Genomic DNA, 18,482 nt, shown 5'->3' with positions numbered 1-18,482 from the left:
AAAAAGTACAACACATGTACAAATCCAAACAGCCTCATTGCAAAGACAACCTATTTAAGGAAAATATGGAAGATTAAATGCGGCACGATGGGGCACTGATTGGTACGTCCGCATCACAGCTCAGAGGTGTAAAGTTTGATTCCAGCTCCGGCCTTCCTGTGTGGAGTTTGCGTGGTCTCCTTGTACAACGACCCTCGTAAGGATAAGCACCTAAGATACTGGATGGATTGGATGGATGATGACATTTTAAAATCATAGACATATTGCAATCACTGGGGTAATTTTTGACCCCACTTACGTATGTATCTAAGGCTTAGACATTCTGGTGTGTGCGTTCCCAAAGTGACCCGTATGCGCAAAAGCCGTTTTTTAAGCCTTTACTAGGATGATAGTGTTTGTGTAAGTAAATGTGGTCCAGTGAGAAGGCAATTCCTGATGTGGCTATAGACCCCCTAGCCTCTGTGTAGCGCCATCACTGACGGTTGGTAACAATAGAACATCCATAAATTAAGTGATGTGGATTAACCCAATGACAGAGTAATATTGTCACTTATAAACTGTCCAGACTTTATTTTGTACGACTTTGTCGCAAGCATAAAGGACACGCTATGATAATACCTGGCCAGGCATTCATGATAACCACCACTGTGCACTGTATAAATAAAGAGAACAAGTACAAGTCTTTTCACCGTTTATCAATGACAATTCATTACCTTGCACAATAAAAATAAACAGACCGGGCTTATTCAAGGGAATCTCACACATAAACAAGGCACAAACTCCGTACATGTAATACTGAGTAGAACATTCCCTTTAGAGGGCGACCGGGAGCAATGACGCCCGCATACACCATAGAGACCACTTTTATGTTCTAGTGTTCATCCAACTGCATCCAAATATTACACACCAAACAACTTTGATGGGTGCCTAAATCCACTCTCAAAAAGAAATGAAGAAAAAAAACAATGGAAAAAATCAACTCTCAGAAAGTATCGGGAAATAAATATTTTATGCAATGGCTTCTACCACTGAAAAGTGTCAGTGACAACATCAGTAGTAATAAAGGTGTCTGGCTATGCACAGATACGGTCGCTGTGAGAGACTAAGACGATTTCAAATTGCTGTGAGCACATTTTTTGATAGTGTGCTGTAACTCTGCCAGTAGGCATTTTTACTGTGGTTGCACTTTTTTGCTCACATACACTCTTGTTGGGTCTTATGGAGCATGCAACCAAACTGCTCTGTACACAAAGTGCAGTCACTTCACTTTTAAAGTCACTTTCCTTCAGCTAATAGCGTGATGTGACTAAAAATATTGCAGAGCTATTACCTAGCTATTAACAGTAGTTAAATGCTTGGTTTAATCTCAGGCTATTATGTTGTGTATATTATTAAAGAATGACTTTCGCTAATACACGGTCAAGGACATGTCAACGTCATGGTTGCTCAAGTACAGGTATATTTGAGTCACAAGAAATTTGAATTTTTGATATGATAAAATAATGTTATTCATCGCAACCGCCTCTAGGCACAATACAAATGAGTTAAGTCAAATCAGGTTTATTTATCAGTCCTTAATCACATACAAGTCTCAAAAAACTTCACATGGCCAAAGTTGACAATTATTTTCAACATCCCCTGATCTTAACTCCCAGGAGGGCAAGGGAAAACTCACAAACCCCCAACTGGGGAAAAATGAGAAACCTTGAGAAGGGACTACCGATGGCCGGGCCTTCACCAATTGGTTGGGTTGGATGCGTGGGTGGATGGATAGGATCCACAGCCACCTTCCACAGAAAGAATAAACGGAATGGTTAAAAAATCCAGTCAATGAGAAGTCTACACTGCATTCGGCCAAATAATGCAAGTAACACATATGAGCCATACCTTTACCATCTTGGATAATCGAAACGGGTGGCATGGTGGCAGACTCTCAGTGCAGAGCTTGCGGTATTTATTTTGGCTCCGTCCTTCTTGTGTGACGTTCGCATGTTCTCACCGTGCTGGTGTGGGTTTCCTCCCACATCCCCAAAACATGCATGGTAGGCCAATTTCCAGTAGCTGTGAGTGTGAGTGCAAATGGTTGTGTGTCTGTGAGCCCAGCAATTGGCTGGCAACCAGCTCAGGGTCCAGCATGCCTGTGACCCTTGTGAGCAGAAGCGGTCGGTTCAGAAAACAGATGGATAAATTAGGGCTGATCAATTAATCGAATTTTAATCATGATTACGATTTTGGCTCTAGATGATCACAAAATTCATATAATAGAGGACAAACAATCATTTGGTGTTTATGTTCTGAGACGTGCATGCGCAATTCAACCGTGATGCTCCCTCATGTGTGGAGATTGAAGATCCAGGGCATATTCATGAGGCAGTTCTACCTCAACGTGTTCAATAAAACAACAACAAAAGTTCATGAACTCGTTCATATTTTGTAGTAAAAGTAAAATGTTCCTTTCTATTGGCAGATAACTACTTAACTTAATTTCTAATTTCATTATTTTTATTTTAAGACCATATTTTGCAATAAAGGTCGTCCAAGAAAAAGTAGATTTTTAGGGGCTTGAAATCTCTTGACTTGAGCAGGGTGGAGCCATAATACTGGCCTAGTGGAGTTGTAATACAGATAGAAAAACGTCGTGTGGTGGGTAAAAAAACAACGGCTGAGGAGCTGTACAATAACATTCAGGAAATTAGCTGAAGAGGAGCATCGCTACACCTAACAAGCAGTAAGGAGGGCAGGAGTGCTGGGCCATCATTATTCAATTGGCCGCATTCCAACAAAACACAAAAAAATACCCTCCTGGTATCTTTTTTTTTTTTAAACTATTATTAAACTGCGATGTTAACAATGCTGCTGACACAACCTGCGGAATTTTAACAATATTTTGAATGTCCCTAGAGGTGGCTTGCACGCTAGCTTGTCGTCCGTCATATTAGAGATGCCCGCAGGCGGTTTTAGCGAGTCGTAGCTGCTAATTAAACGGAAAAGGCCATAGCCTGAAGTGAACTTTTTAATGGTCACTTGCATGCGTTTGTAACCGACAACTGTGATTTGAGAAAGAAAAGGGATTTCTGCATTATGCTGTCTTATATACAAACACACACGCGCGCGCGCGCACACACACACACACACACACACACATACATAAGCTACATCTTTGTATTAATTTCTCAAGTCAGATTTAAGTAGAATTGCTCGTAGGCCCTGGTGAAATGCGGACATGACGCATTCTTGTTGTAATATTGTTACTGTGCTAATGAGGATTCACATTCTTTAATGCGTACTGGTAGTGGCAACTTTTTTGTCGTAGTGTGATATAAATACTGGTCCAAATTGCATACGGTTCCGAATACTGGTCCAAATTGCATGCGGTTCCAAGTCCAAATATGGTTAGTGATCTAAATTGTATATGGATCCAGGTTTAAATCATATGGTGTCCAGGTTTAAATATTTCTATATATTTCCATTTCCATATGGACTGAGACTCTTGGTCCAATTTTGTTTGCAAAAGTAGGTCCTCAAAACCAAAGTACTCAAAAGGCACAAGGCGTAAAAGCCAAGAGTGGACCCCAAGAACTTCTGTATGGCCTTTTTGGTCTGCCAGGTCTAGTATAATGTTTCCTGATATATTTGTATATATTCATATGTTGTGACAATTTATTTTTCATTTTTATAACAACGGAAACAATCTTTCATGTTGTCTCCCATTAGTGTATGAACGTGTATGTGAATGGGTGAATGTGAGGCATTTTAAAGCGCTTTCGGCACAATGTGGTGTAGAAAAAAGCACTATATAAGTGCAGTCCATTTGTGTGCTCCTTTTTAAATTTATGAATATTTAAGATTTATGCCAGTGCAAAGCATTTACGTGGAGAATCACAAGGTGGGCAACCAGTGAGACTTCTGTGTTCTTTGGGAGCTGTGAGTGATGGGCTTAGTGAGTGAAAGGTCTCCATCGTATTGCTTGTGAAGGTGAGGCTGACCTTTTGGATGGCTGTGCTCACGAGTCATATGGTACTAAGGAGTCGAGAGGCGACAAGCGCTCGTCTTCCCAATAAAACAAGCTGGGATGTAGCCAGGCAGTTTTTAGATGGTAGGGCAGGTGATTGGAAAGCAAGCCATGTACTCCAAAGCTGGATCATTCATGAATCATCCGGGTTAATGATATAAATCTTTGCACTGATTCACAAGTCCAATCACATGAGTCCGCTGGCCGGCTGCTGTTCCGTAGACAAGGCACGTTAGCAGGCTCACTGGAAACAAGAGTGCTCTCAAATCATTAAATCACCTAAATGATTTGCCTTGATGGCCTCATGGAAAGAGTGAACTCCAATGAACTGGGAGACTGATTAGAGTTAGCGAACTCACCGGACTCAAAGTGAACTCAGATGATTCAACTGAATTGATTGACTGACTTGAAATAGTCAACTGGAAATTCACATAAACTAGAAAATAACTAGAAATACTGTTGTCGCCGATGAGTCATAGCAGCCTGACCTGACCCTTGTCAACTCACCGGAAACAAAGCGAATGTCATCTGAAACACTGCAGATTTACATGATCGGAATTACTGACTAAAGATGAGTCATTTGAATTGGAAAAGGTACTGGATCTGGCCAATTCACTGGTAAATTAGACTTAGATGACTCAGGTGAATCGGTTGACTGACTGGAGTTAGTTAAGTCACTGGAAATACTGCGGTCTCAGATGAGTCCCAGGAGATGGATACACCTGAATAGGTTTACCAATGCATTTACATTATATGTTGTGTTCTGCTGTTTTTAACTATTTAGCAATAAATCACATAGTGTGTTCTGGCCAGATCCCCCTCAGATTTTAGCCATAATAAATGGCTGAGCGAATGACTCCGCTGGGATGGCGACAAATGTGGCATTTAGAGGGAAGTCACTAAATCAGAAAAGGTAATGCATGCACACAGAGCAGCTCAAAAAAAAAAATTGGCTGTTTGTCACTTTGGATAAGGTCACAGTGTAATGCGAGGTAATTGACTGTGGTCGGGATGTTGAGCTCAAAAAAAAAAAAAAAAAAAAAAAAAACCCTGCACCACGACGACATTCCTCGCTTGTTATCTGGCTTCCAAGTAAATGGATGTCGTTATCGGGGGCATCATTGTAATTAATGTGATAATTTATTCATGCATCTACTCAAACAGGCCTCTGAAGCAGAGTAAACATAAGTGTATCCACAAGCGCTCTGTAGGCAAAAGTATTGAGACAAACCAGTAGGAGACTGTTGGCATACGCTGACGGACATCGGACATTAATTCTAATATATCCAACTAAAGGCAAGTCTGCTTAGCTTTTAGCTCATTCACTGAACCCCTCTTTAATAAAAACTAAAAAATTCAAATTCAAGACAGAGCCGATAAATTTGTCGCAAGTTACCCAACCAATACTTGATTCAACAGAGTCTGCGTTTTTTCTTGTTAGCCTACCAATTCAGCTTGTGTGCATAATGTAGCCGTAGCCAGTCAGAGGATTCCAAGGATCTAGGTAAAAAAAAAGACCTCAAAACACCACGCTTGAATTTCACACTTGATAGGTGGACAGCCACTCTTGGGATGTGATTATTTATATGGAAGCATTCCTGGTTGAGTTTGATGTGTCCTCCTGCTTAATTAAACTTGCAGTGCTTGGCCCAATGCGTTGCAGATAGACTTAAATTGCTTTACTGTTTAACTGGAGGAATGCATAACGGTGCGGCTTGACTGGCATTTCTGATTGAAAACATTCCTGGAAGTGACTGTTAATCTTATTTATAGTGCGTTACCGTGAATAAGCAAATACATATGAGCGCTTACCGCCACGAGTGTTTTCACAATCATGCCGTAATGAGACGTGTCGGGAAGCAGGTGCCCTCCTTTTCCCGACTTCCTATGCAGCTGTGCTGGGCAGATTGAGAATTAGCTGCTAGCGTGCAGAAGTTATTACATGCTGAGCGTGACCCCGCTGGCAAACTACAGCATGAAAGAAGCTTTTCAAACAACTCTAGCAGCAACTCGGGAAGAATAAAAACAGAAAATCAAGTGGCTGCTGGCTTGCGCGGACTTTTATTGGCAGCCATTGTCATGGTCGCATCTTTCATCTTGTGTCAGCCCTGCTAATGAAGTCGCTTCCGCGGTGCCATCCTAATAAAATCAATCTGGGGGAAAAAACAAAATCTAGAACATGTTGCTAAGAAAGATTACCCAAGATCCCTTGCACATATTGGATTAGACACAATTCACTTCAATAATGCCGTGATACAAAAATATTTCCCCCCATCAAGAACTCTTATATCACTATGACACATTTTAGTCCAACAATTATGGAATACAGCGTTTAGCGCAGGAGATGAACTCCAGAACCACTCGCGAAAAACTGCGAATTAGAAACAGTATATGTACATAGTGTTTAGAAATTTAAACACTACTGTGTTGAAATTTTCAACACGTAGTGTTACTTGTTGGCCACTAGAGTGTTAGGGTGTATTGTAAGTTAATTAAAAACATGGTTTACCTTGACAAGCAATGCAAAGTGTCCACCTTCAAAATTACCACACTACACTAACCCGGGGGACATCATGCATAGCGAAATCAATGTCAGTTACGCATGAACTCCTTTGGAATTGTCATCCTGTCCACAAGTTTTTTAAACCCTCCCCAATACTTTTACGCATCATAAACCTTTCCCATTCCATTAATAACCATTCCCACACTGTTCTGTGCATGTGTTGTAGCTTTACAGTAAATAAAAAGAACAAACACGTGATATTGTCACGTCCCGCCTCCTTCTGCACCGGTTGGTGCTGTTCCCTGGCACGTGGCCGGCTGCCGGCCTCATGTGCTTGTCCTCAGTCACGTCCGCAGTGACGCACATTGCTCAGAGGCACGCACCGCGCTACGAGCGCTCATTGCCGGCCGCTGTCCTAACTCTTTCTCCACGGCGGTGCATTTTTCCTTTGTGCGCGGCTGTGTCACGTCTTCGCTCTCGCCCTGCATTGCGAAAGGTGAAGCGCGAAATGGCAAGGGATCGCTGTGCCTTTATAAAAGTTTTGACAAAATTGACAAACGAACAGATATCTTACGCAGTTTTCTCCCCTTTTCACGTGGAGTAACGCCTCTGCGATAGGAGAAGCGCAAAGTGGTGAGGGATCACTGTATTTTATCCACTCCCATTGCTATATAATATGATTCACTCCCATAACAAAATGATAATGATACTATCCACCCCAAAAACAATGCGTCACAATACACTCCAATTCCGATATGATTCGACTCACTCCAATATCCATGCAATACAAAAAGATTTACTTAAATTTTCAAGAAATACAATTCATTCAGTTTATTTTCAATTCGGACACAATATATTACCGTACAATTCACTGTATTAACAATGTCATCAAATGCAGTTCACTGGAGTAACTATTTGGTATGCCACTACAGTATTAATTCTAACATATTTGTGAAAAGTATATGACTCAGGCAAATCACAATTTATTCCCATTATGAAACATTGAGTCACATCAGTAATAATGCAAATATTGCCTTTAAATATACGAAATGATTCCTTTCACTTGCAATGAGATGGAATAGGATTCCTTCCAATAACAGCACAATACATTTTTCATCAATAATGGTGCAAGTACTGTATTATTGACTACAGTAGCAATGCAATAGGAGGTGATCCACATGTGATCCAATGAAATTCGTTCCAATTACAATAAAACAAGTTTTCACAAGAATATGTAATACATTAAGATTCACCGCAACACTGGGGGGGAGTTGGTATGTCCTTTTTTGCACTCGCAACGTTTTCACCGATGTTTACCAGTCTGACTCGCCATGAGGGAGGATGTGTGGTGTTTGCGTGGCATCTGAATTGTGCTCTCCACCTCTTTCATATACGTATATAAAAATAAAAATGCCCCTCCCATTCTAAAAACATGTTTTCGACAGCTTCACAGCTTTGATTGTGCTGTCAATCTCGACAAAACGTTTTTTCTTGCCATCACTGCCTGAAATGAGGGAGCTTAAGCAGTCAGAAGGATGCATTGCAGTGGTTGCCCTTTTCTTTCAGCTTGTCCTGACTTGTCTTGTTTTAATTTCATTAAAAGTTCTCGGTACCTCCGGGTGTCTTTTCTTTTTCTTATATTTTTATTGAATGCACAAAGCTTGCCAAAGGCTTCTCCTGCTGGGGTGCTAAAGTTGCTCACACTACGTCCAATTCAAAATTGGATGAAAGCGTCGACAGCAGTGATGCTTTTAGCGCTTCAAATATGTTTATGACACAGCGGGTTTACCCTTGTTTGTCTTACACAACACACATCAGGATATAATCTATCAGAAGTATATAATTCAGATCAGGAATGTCCTATTGGCTTTAGGAAGATTATTGTTGGGGTTCCCGGCCTCCTTGACAAAAGAAGTTAGTTATTTCTCATTTTATATTTCATTTTAAAAAGATGTATACAGTACATACGGGGACTGCTGCGACAATTAAACAAGCATACTATCCCAAGTAGAGAATGCAGTTTCTGCAGAAAGAAATACTGTGATTGAATTGTTGAAATGTATAATGTGAGACCAGAAGTTGGACTGGTCTTGATCGGTCAAGACACATGGAAGGAGGAGGCAAACGTAAAATATTCACTTGGGAGTTAAATTGTGAAACTTGGGGACTTTGATTTGAATTTAGTACGAAATATAGAAGAAGGAAATTATGTAAACGAACTCATAATTTGGCAGTTTAACTGAGAATATGAGACTTTGGGGATTTCGATAAATGGTAACATGTTTTAGCTAAACAATTGGCATAGTGTGAATAGATCAAAACACGTGAAAATAGGAGAAAATTGGAAATTATCTGTTCATTTGTCAATTTTGTCAAAACATTTATAAATATACAGTGATCCCTCGCCAGTTGGCGCTTCGTCTTTGGCGAATGCACTACTTCGCAGGTTTATAAGTGACGGAAGAACGGCGTTTAAATACACGCTGATAGTGTGGGAAGGCCCCGGGCCTAGACGGCATCTGGCCGAGACTGCTCAAGGTTTGTGCGGACCAGCTGAGTGGTGTGGTCAGGTACTTGTTCAACCTGAACCTGAGCCTTATCCTGAACAAGGTCCCAGGACTGTGGAAGACCTCGTGCGTGGTCCCCGTACCGAAGGTGCCGCACCCCAAGGGGCCTAACCACTTCAGGCCTATTGCCTTGACTTCCCACCTGATGAAGACTATGGAGAGGATCATCCTGGGTCACCTGCGTTCACTAGTGGGAGCACAGAACACTGCTTCACCTGGAGGACAACAGGAGTACTGGGAGGACCATGTTCTTAGATTTCTCCAGCACTTTTAACACCATACAGCCGTCACTGCTTAGGGTGAAAATTGAGAAGGCGGGTGTGGACCAGCGCCTGGCTGCCTGGACAACGGACTTCCTCATCGACCAGCCGCAGTATGTGAGGTTACATCGCTGTGTGTCCGACGTGGTGCGCTGCAGCACAGGTGTCCCCCAGGGTACGGTGGTCTCTCATTTCCTTTTCACCCTGTTCACTTCAGACTTTACCCACGACACTGCTCACTGCCACATCCAGAAGTTCTCCGACGACACGGCCATTGTTGGATATGTCTCGGAGGGGAACGATCTGGAATATAGGACGGTCATCAAGGACTTTGTCAGCTAGTGTGCGCTCAACCAGCTTCAGCTGAACACCAGCAAGACGAAGGAGTTGATTGTGAGCTTCGGGAGGACAGCACCCATCTTCACTCCGGTGAACATCCAGGGATCGGACATTGAGGTAGTGGAAAACTACTAATTCCTGGGTGTTCGCCTTAACAACAAACTGGACTGGACTGATCACACCCAAGCCCTGTACAAAAAGGGCCAGAGTCGCCTCCACCTGCTGAGGAGACTGAGGTCCTTCGATGTGTGCAGGGCTCTCCTCCGGAACTTCTATGACTCTGTGGTGGCCTCAGCCATCCTCTACGCTGTGGTCTGCTGGGGTGGAAGCAGTACTGACCGGGACAGGGGGAGACTGAATAAGATGGTCAGAAGAGCATGCTCTGTCCTGGGCTGTCCCCTGGACTCCATTGAGGTTGTGGCTGAGAGGAGGACGTTGATTAAGCTTAAATCCATCATGGACAACACCTCTCACCGCCTCCATGAGATTGTGCGGTCCCTGAGCAGCTCCTTTAGCGGCAGACTTTTGCACCCTCGGTGTAGAAAGGAACGGTTCCGCAGGTCCTTCATTCCCTCTGCTGTCAGACTTTACAACATGCATGCCACCTGATAAAATGAATGTGTTTTGTCTCTGCTAGCAGCACTTGTGTTTGTCCTTGTCTGTTAACCCTTTTTTGTAATTCTGGCACTTTTTTTATTCTTGCGCTCGTATTATTCTTGCACTCATATGCGCTGCTGTGACAAGTGAATTTCCCGGCTGTGGGATGAATAAAGTTCTATCATCATCATCACTGCGGATGTGACAGAGTTCAAGCGTAGGTGGCGCCAGCCGGCCACACGCTAAGGAAGAAGCGCCAACCGGTGCAGAAGGAGTGTTTTTTTTTATTTATTTACTGTAAAGTAAATAAGTAAATACATGCACAGAACAGTGTGGGAATGGTGATTAAGGGAATGGGAAATGTTGTGTAAAACTATTGGAGAGGTTTTAAAAAGCTTTAATATTGTGTACTGGACCGCAATGCAACAGGAGATGCATGCGTAACCGTGCCTCGCTTTGGTTTCACTGTGCACGCTGTCCCCCGGGTTAGTGTAGTGTGGTAATTCTGAAGGTGGACACGCTGCATTGCTTGGCAAGGAAAAAACACTTCTAATTGACTTGCAAAAAATCCATGCCCTCTAGCGGCTTACAAGAAACACCACATGATGAAGATTTCAATACAATGGTGTTTAATTTCCTAAATAATACATGTATCGTTTCTACTTTGCAGATTTTTGTTTTTTTGCTGGTGGTTATGGTTATGGACGCGTCTCCCGCGAAAAATGAGGGCTCACTTCATATAATTTATATAATAGCCTTAAGGTGTCCTGAATTTTGAGAATATTTGGAAGTTTAAATTATGTGAATATGTGTTAGTGACGGAGTAAAAAGACTCTAAAGAGTTATCTTTTATTGAAATTAGAGGGTTTCAAATTATGAGGCCAATCTCTGATAAGGAAATCAAAATATTAAATGTTACCAAACATTTCTTTGAGCTGGATAGGCTGGATGTTTTTGACAAAAAAAAGTCAAAATTCAAATTTTGCAACAATTAAATTGTAGTATGTGGCGTGTCTGAGACAGAGATAAGTCAGGCAGGCATCACACATAAACCTATTTGCAAGTAACTTCAAACTGTTAAAAAGTTAACATGATTTAAAATCCTATGAGTTATTCCAAGGTTAGCCTTGTTCTGAAGTGTGAGTTGAAACTGGAATTAGTATGCTACCCAAAAGCGGTGGAAAGGAGAGAAGCATCTTCACTTTAAAGCGAGTTCATTAACAGGGAAATGCCACGCCAAGCGACAATGGTGAGGAGGAGACGATATCGTCAGGTGCGTGGGCGAAGCGCCAGATGCCAGGCCGTCCAAATGACTCCTCCTATAATTGTGTCACGTCAAGCGATTTGACAATGATTCATTGGGTTGCTGTGATGAGGAGTCTGTGCAGCTGGAAGGTTAAAATCCCAGCTGTGCTGACTTGTTAACAACCGCACTCGGCTGTGCACAGATTTTTTAGACTCACTTTAAACACTGACTTTTATTTTAAAATACATTTGATTGAATAACAGTATTGATGCGGCACGGTGAGGCACTGGTTAGCACATCTGCCTCATAGTTCAGAGGTGCAGGCTTCAATTGTGGCACCGGTCTTGTGCAGTTGGCATGTTCTGGGTGCTTTGGCTTCCTCCCACCCCACCACCTCCCAGATAAACATGCATGTTAGGCCGATGGACCACTCATCCATAGGTGTGATTGTGAGAGTGAAAGGTCGTTAGTCTAGTATATGTGTCCTGCGATTGGCTGGTGTACCCTGCCTACTGGGGGACAGGTGCCTGGACACTCACCACCCTCGTGAGGAAAAGTGGTTCGGAAGATGAATGAATGCTAAATATAATTTTTTAAATTTTATTATTTTATATTTATATATTTTATATTATAAATTTTCTACCCCAAACGCTTACAATTTGTTGTACAGAGAATAGATGGATGCATAAAAATAGCAGCAAAAAAGATTAAATAAAAACATTTAAAATAATATCAATTTAATAGTGTTAATAATATTATGAATTGTTTAACACAAAATCAAATGTCCTGACAGTAGTTTCTAAATGAATTATTGTTAAATTAAAAAATCTCAAAACTGTGTAATAAGATGCACTTTTGTTTTTAATGATTTTAATCAGTTGTACAAGATGAAAAATAATTAAATGTTGAATTAAAAGGATACATAGTTACAATGCTAAAGTACAAAAATATATATTAAAATAAAAACAATTTACAATTTATGTATTTACTTATGATCATCCTTTAGTTATTATTCATTCATTTTTTTCCCAAATAACATTTTCAAATACGCTGTCATGAATTATTATTATTTTTTTAATTATTGTATCAAACGGAACCATCCATCCATCCATTTTCTGTACCGCTTAGTCCCCACTGGGGTCGCGGGCGTGCTGGAGCCTATCCCAGCCATCATCGGGCAGTAGGCGGGGGACACCCTGAACCGGTTGCCAGCCAATCGCAGGGCACACAGAGACAAACAACCTAGGGACAATTTGGAGTCTTCAATCGGCCTACCAAGAATGTTTTTGGGATGTGGGAGGAAACCGGAGTGCCCGGAGAAAACCCACGCGGGCCCGGGGAGAACATGCAAACTCCACACAGGGAGGGCCGGAGGTGGAATCGAACCCGCACCCTCCTAACTGTGAGGCGGACGTGCTACCCAAGTGCGCCACCGAGCCGCCTTCAAACGGAACCAATTATCTGTATTCTATTGTTTACACTGCCTCTGTGTTTGGGGATCCACTGCTTCAAGAACTATTATGGTGAGCTATGCTACTTTTTAATAGTGTTTGGACCTAATAAATCGCACAAAGCTGATCCTGATGAACTCAATATGAATGAATTCTTCAATATGCATTTAATTAAATAACTGTGTGTGTATGTGTGTGTGTGTGTGTGTGTGTGTGTGTGTGTGTGTGTGTGTGTGTGCGCGCGCGCGATTGTGTGCTGTGTGTGTGCGCGTGCTTTGTCTGTCACTGGTTTACGATCAAGTATGTATATGCAGAACGAGAAAAAGTAGATTAGCAGGAAATGGCCTGTGTTAGAGACCAAGGTGTGTGCAGCGTTGAATGATTCATACACGAATAATGTATCCTACCTGCTCGCGACGCGTGCGCCAGTTAATGCAGCCGCTGACACAGCCATATTTTAGTTTATTTATCTTACTTCTACTCACATTGGTCGCCGCCATTTGTTTCTGGCCGTGACAGCCAGCTCGACATTGATGTGTGGGAAAACCAGTGGAGAATTTCATCAGGCTGGCAAGGGAAGAAGGATGATCTCAAACACAAACGTGTCTGACTGGATTGATTGGAGCTGAGAGAAGAAAAGATTTAAACACATGAAATGGTATGCTCCAACAGTTCATTTGGAAATTAAGACCCAATCACATCATTTCACGATGTAATTTACTTGCTTTATGAAGCGTTATTCCAAAATGTTAATACATTAAACGCTGTTTAATAATTGAATTATTTATCAAAAATATTGAAATATTAAAAAACATTGATAAATATAATAAACAAATCCATATATTTTCATCCTAAATGATATAATAGCTACTACTCGTATTTTTAACATTTGCGGTTTTGATGAGTTTGGACGGACGGATGATTCGGCTCCACCAATACAAATAGTCCTACAAATAGCGGAATTAGCTGTGGAGTTATCCATTAACGCTTCATGCTAGCTAGTCAAAGCATCATTATCAGCACTGACAAAAAAGAGGGTTGTTTCACAGAGATAACTGGATGATTAGTCCTCTTCAAGGCAAATCGTGACACCCTATGATTTACATCAAGTCGTCCAAAGATGCAAAATGAAACCAAATGTGGCAAAAACTGCACACATGCACGTCTATTCATGTACACATTTAGTGAAGGTTGATGGCCTTGCCATAAATCTCATCCAGATGAGGTACACATAAATTGACTGTCATGTCTGAAAATATGTTCAATTTTGCAACCCACAGTAATGTTTGATAAGCGCTGACCAATACTGTAGGGTACATTATTGATTTAGAACACCTTCAAAATGAAGTGATATGCCAAGTAAAAAGTCACGGACTGTGCCCGAATGTCCACCCTTCGCCTTTAACCCCTCATTCAAAATATAGTACCACACTTGCAGGGTGTTCTGTACAGTACCCTGTTGAGTGACCATCAATGCTCACTAATATTTTCCCCAAGTGCATCGTGGTGAGTTTTGAGTGCACTACTTTTTTTTTTCCCAGCGAAAATTACGACTTGCATGACAAACAATGTAGAAATTGAGACACAGTGCTGTTGTACTGTAAACCATCAGTCATGGGAGAACTCTTGTCTATTCAAATAGCTTGGTCAGAACTAGTTGGCGAATATACGTATATTGTAATTATAAAACCGCAAATATACTCTTGAAATGGCAAAGAAAGATCTTCACATGGTAATCCTCCAAAAAAACAAGTCAAATTGCCAGACAATTCAGGCAATGCTACATTTATCTTGCACACACACACGCGCACACACACGCACCGGATTAATTAAGTGGCTCATCAACATGAAGGTAAAATCTATTCATCATGACGCAGTTTTGCTTCTTGTATGCTGTGCACTTGATTACATTGCGACTTTAGTGTTCAAGCATTGATTCATTTCTAAAGAATTAGGAGTTACACAACCTCTAAAATGTAACAAGAATGTAAACAGTTGACTGCTTTTTCTTTTTTACATATAAAGGTTTCTTTGTGTTGGAACACATTTTGACCTCTCGCCGCATTGCTACGACCGCTCATTGTTTATCTTTCCACGTTTTAGCAGCAGTGTGAGAATTGTTGACAGGATTAACGGCCAGCGGCTTTGGATAGCAAACACTGATAATGTTTGCAGTCCGCTCCAAATGGTAGTGTAAAACCCACAGCAAATTACCAACAGCGACATGCGGGTTGAAATGTGAGGAGCCAACTCAAACTCAGTAAGTGACAAATCAAATAAAAGCCCACCCACGGTTTAATCAGCCTGTTTAAATGAAGATGATTTTTGTTTGTTTGTTTGTTTGTTTGTTTGTTTGTTTGTTTGTTTGTTTGTTTGTTTGTTTGTTTGAAGCGAAAGCCAATGATAAAATGCTTGCATTTAGCAATTTTCCCTTTCCCAAGATTCCCTTTTCGATATCATTCCCAACCAGGTTGCCATGGCACATTAGTATCCAAAGAAAGAAAGAAAGAAAGAAAGAAAGAAAGAAAGAAAGAAAGAAAGAAAGAAAGAAAGAAAGAAAGAAAGAAAGAAAGAAAGAAAGAAAGAAAGAAAGAAAGAAAGAAAGAAAGAAAGAAAGAAAGAAAGAAAGAAAGAAAGAAAGAAAGAAAGAGAAAATTCAGGATTAACTTTTCTTCTGCTCTCAACAGCCCATGTCTTAGCCCAATTTAAAGTAGGGTCACCAGTGCTATTGTTAGCATCAGCCAAGGTAAAGGAAAGTTTACAACCAAAATCAATCTGATCTTTTCACTTTATGAGCCACTAGCTTTATTTGTTTTGACAGACGGCAACAAAAACACAACTGATAGCGACAGGAAATATTTTAATTTGTCTGTCGGGGAATAAAGACACTCCGATCATGTTAAAAAAAATGGGTATACAGTAACTGGGTTTGTGACAAAATACTACAATGTTACTCCTGTGACTTTGAAAAACTTGCACAGTCACGTGGATATTATTTCTGGAGAGTTCCGTGCGATATGGAGACGATGATGATGAGAACAACTCCCTCATCTGTTAGGCCCGGAGCATCAGCGCTTGGCTGAGCATGAGGAAAGGGGGTCATGGCGACAGCTTGGCATCGGCGCAATGGGTGCACGCACACGATAAGGCTCGTTAGTGGTTTGCGCTTCATATTGCCATTGTAACATGCTGTTTGTTTGTTTGGGTCTATGCTTGACAGAAACAAACACCTAAGTTGCTGTAAATTATCATGAGTTATTATGCTAAAAATGAGTGAATTTGGTCATTCATTGCTTTTGAGTATGACTTTTTTTAATTCAATATAATCTGGTATTTCTATCTGGCATTCTACTTTTAACGACACTGGTTGCCAATCGCCGGTTACAGTGGTCAATCGGCCTACCATGCATGTTTTTGGAATGTGGGAGGAAACCAGAGTATCCCGAGGAAACCCAAGCATGAGGAGAAAATGCGAACTCCACAAAATTATTTTTAATTCAGGTGATGGATGGATGAATGGATGGATGGATGGATGGATGGATGGATGGATGGATGGACGGACGGACGGACGGACGGACGGACGGATGGACTTGGACTTGGACTTGGACTTGGACTTGGACTTGGACTTGGGTGGTTGTGTTTGGTTTTTCGTGTATGAGTGAGTTGGGTGGTTGTGTTTGGTTTTGCTGTATGGGTGAGTTGGGTGGTTAGAAAGATATACAGGAATCCCTCAATTTAGAATTTTTTCTTTTTTAATTTGAAAAGAAATCCGCGATGTACTGAAGCCGCGATAAATGAACCGCGATGTAGCGAAGGATTACTGTACCTTGGATTGATTACCTATACAAGAATGACTACTTTTGTTTTTGTGGGTTGGACAGGGTTTTATTAATTTCACTTTCCTTTTTTTACTTTAGTTTCTCATTTGCTACTGCTTTTTCATGACTACCCATGCTGAGGTGGGTGAGGCAGAGCTGGATTGAGTCGGAGGTGCGTAATAGGAGTTGATCAAGCTTTGTTACTGTGGTTAGTCCCTATCGGAGGAGAAAATTGTCCGTGTCGGTGGTCACTGTTGGCTCATGCAAAGCTGAGTTGTGTTTTCACAGAACGCTTTTGATTGCCACTGTATGCTGTTTTGTGTGTCTCACATAAGCGCTACATGTGTTTATCAGTTAGGGAGTGGATTATTTGGTCAGAATGAAGATATTCCTTTAGGGAAAGGTGCCATATTAAAGCCAGGATGAGTTAATTTGAATTAATTAGAAAAGCTATTAAAGCAACAGATGAACGGATCCTCAGAGCCCTTGACGAATCTCTGAAATGATCATCAATCATTGATGCCGTTTTAAGACCACATTAACCCTGGTTTAAAAGGTTTGCAATTTGGTGTCGCTCCTATGTCGAGGACACAGTAAATACTTGAATACCGATTTGAGGCTCATTTGGTTGTCTGTCCCAAAATGGCTGCTTCGAACCAGGAAGGCTGAGATACAAATTCAGACACGTCTTTGTGGCTTTTTTTGTGCGTCCTAATGACAAACATATGCATGAATTTGAAATATGCAAGCACATAGACATGATCGGGGACGAGTCGTGACATCATGTCCATCTTTCAACCGTCTATTGTCCATCATGTCACATATCCATCACATCCATCATGTGACAAGTCCATCACGTCATGCGACGAGCATATCATGTCCATCATGTCCATCATGTCCTGCGACCATCATTTCAGATGTATCATGTCCATAATGTCATGCGTCCAACATATCCATCATGCCTTTATGACCATCAAGTCATGTCTATCTTGTCACATGAGCTGTACTTCATGCCATCGTGTCATATGACCACTGAGTCACAAGTTATATTATTTACATTACACTATATTTTCTTCTTTTTCTTGAATTTGGAGTTATTGAGCGTGTTCACTTCCGTGGGTGGGCTCTATTGAACGTCGCATGTCAAAGATTCCATGGAGTTAATATTTTATCATCGTGAGCCTTTTTCATACAGCACTCGGGGGGGGGTCGCCTCTGCGTGCAGACGCGCAGGGGACTCAATATTCTATTGCTCTTTTTTCTTCTTGTGCTTTTGTTTTGATGTGCTACATGAACTGTCAAGTTTAGTCTCATTCTTTCATTTATGTACAACGCCGGCGTAACTTTACATTTTAGTCTTTTTTTTAAATCTATGTTTATTCTATTTCCATTTGATCTATTTCAGTTATAGGGTGGTGAATTTTAGTGCTGACATAGTTTTTACAAACCAACCATGCAAATGGTCAGCCTGTTCAAGTAGCCCTTTAAAATCTATACATTGGGATCACGCTTACACGTGCCTTGACATAATAGTTGCCTTGGCTCGACATATGCCCACTACATAAATATGGCATAAAAAAACATATTTCGTCCCTCCTAACCTGCTAACACTCTCCAACCCAATCACCCATTCTGTTGACCCCTGTGGTGCGGAGGTGGCAGGTGATTAATGGAAGCTCAACGTCAGCT

The 18,482-nt window shown here is 41.2% G+C and overlaps 1 protein-coding gene across 2 annotated transcripts in view; it reads left to right on the top strand.

The window, feature by feature from the left end:
• The window catches only part of lingo2 (leucine rich repeat and Ig domain containing 2), a 178,373-nt gene that overhangs the window by 98,571 nt on the left and 61,320 nt on the right, over window positions 1-18,482 (top strand). The window contains exon 1 of one of the 2 annotated variants that reach the window (XM_061289946.1): window positions 13,280-13,633. The exons of the other annotated variant lie outside the window; for it this stretch is intronic. Within the exon in view, the coding sequence (XP_061145930.1) occupies window positions 13,631-13,633 (3 nt within the window). The 5' untranslated portion in view covers window positions 13,280-13,630. Of the gene's footprint in view, window positions 1-13,279; window positions 13,634-18,482 lie in introns of those variants that run through there. 2 annotated transcript variants of the gene reach the window in all.

Source organism: Syngnathus typhle, linkage group LG1 (genome assembly GCF_033458585.1).
Source record: "Syngnathus typhle isolate RoL2023-S1 ecotype Sweden linkage group LG1, RoL_Styp_1.0, whole genome shotgun sequence".
Classification (NCBI taxonomy): domain Eukaryota; kingdom Metazoa; phylum Chordata; class Actinopteri; order Syngnathiformes; family Syngnathidae; genus Syngnathus; species Syngnathus typhle.
The sequence above is the reverse complement of the archived record's forward strand: the minus strand, read 5'-3'. Positions and strand labels throughout refer to the sequence as shown.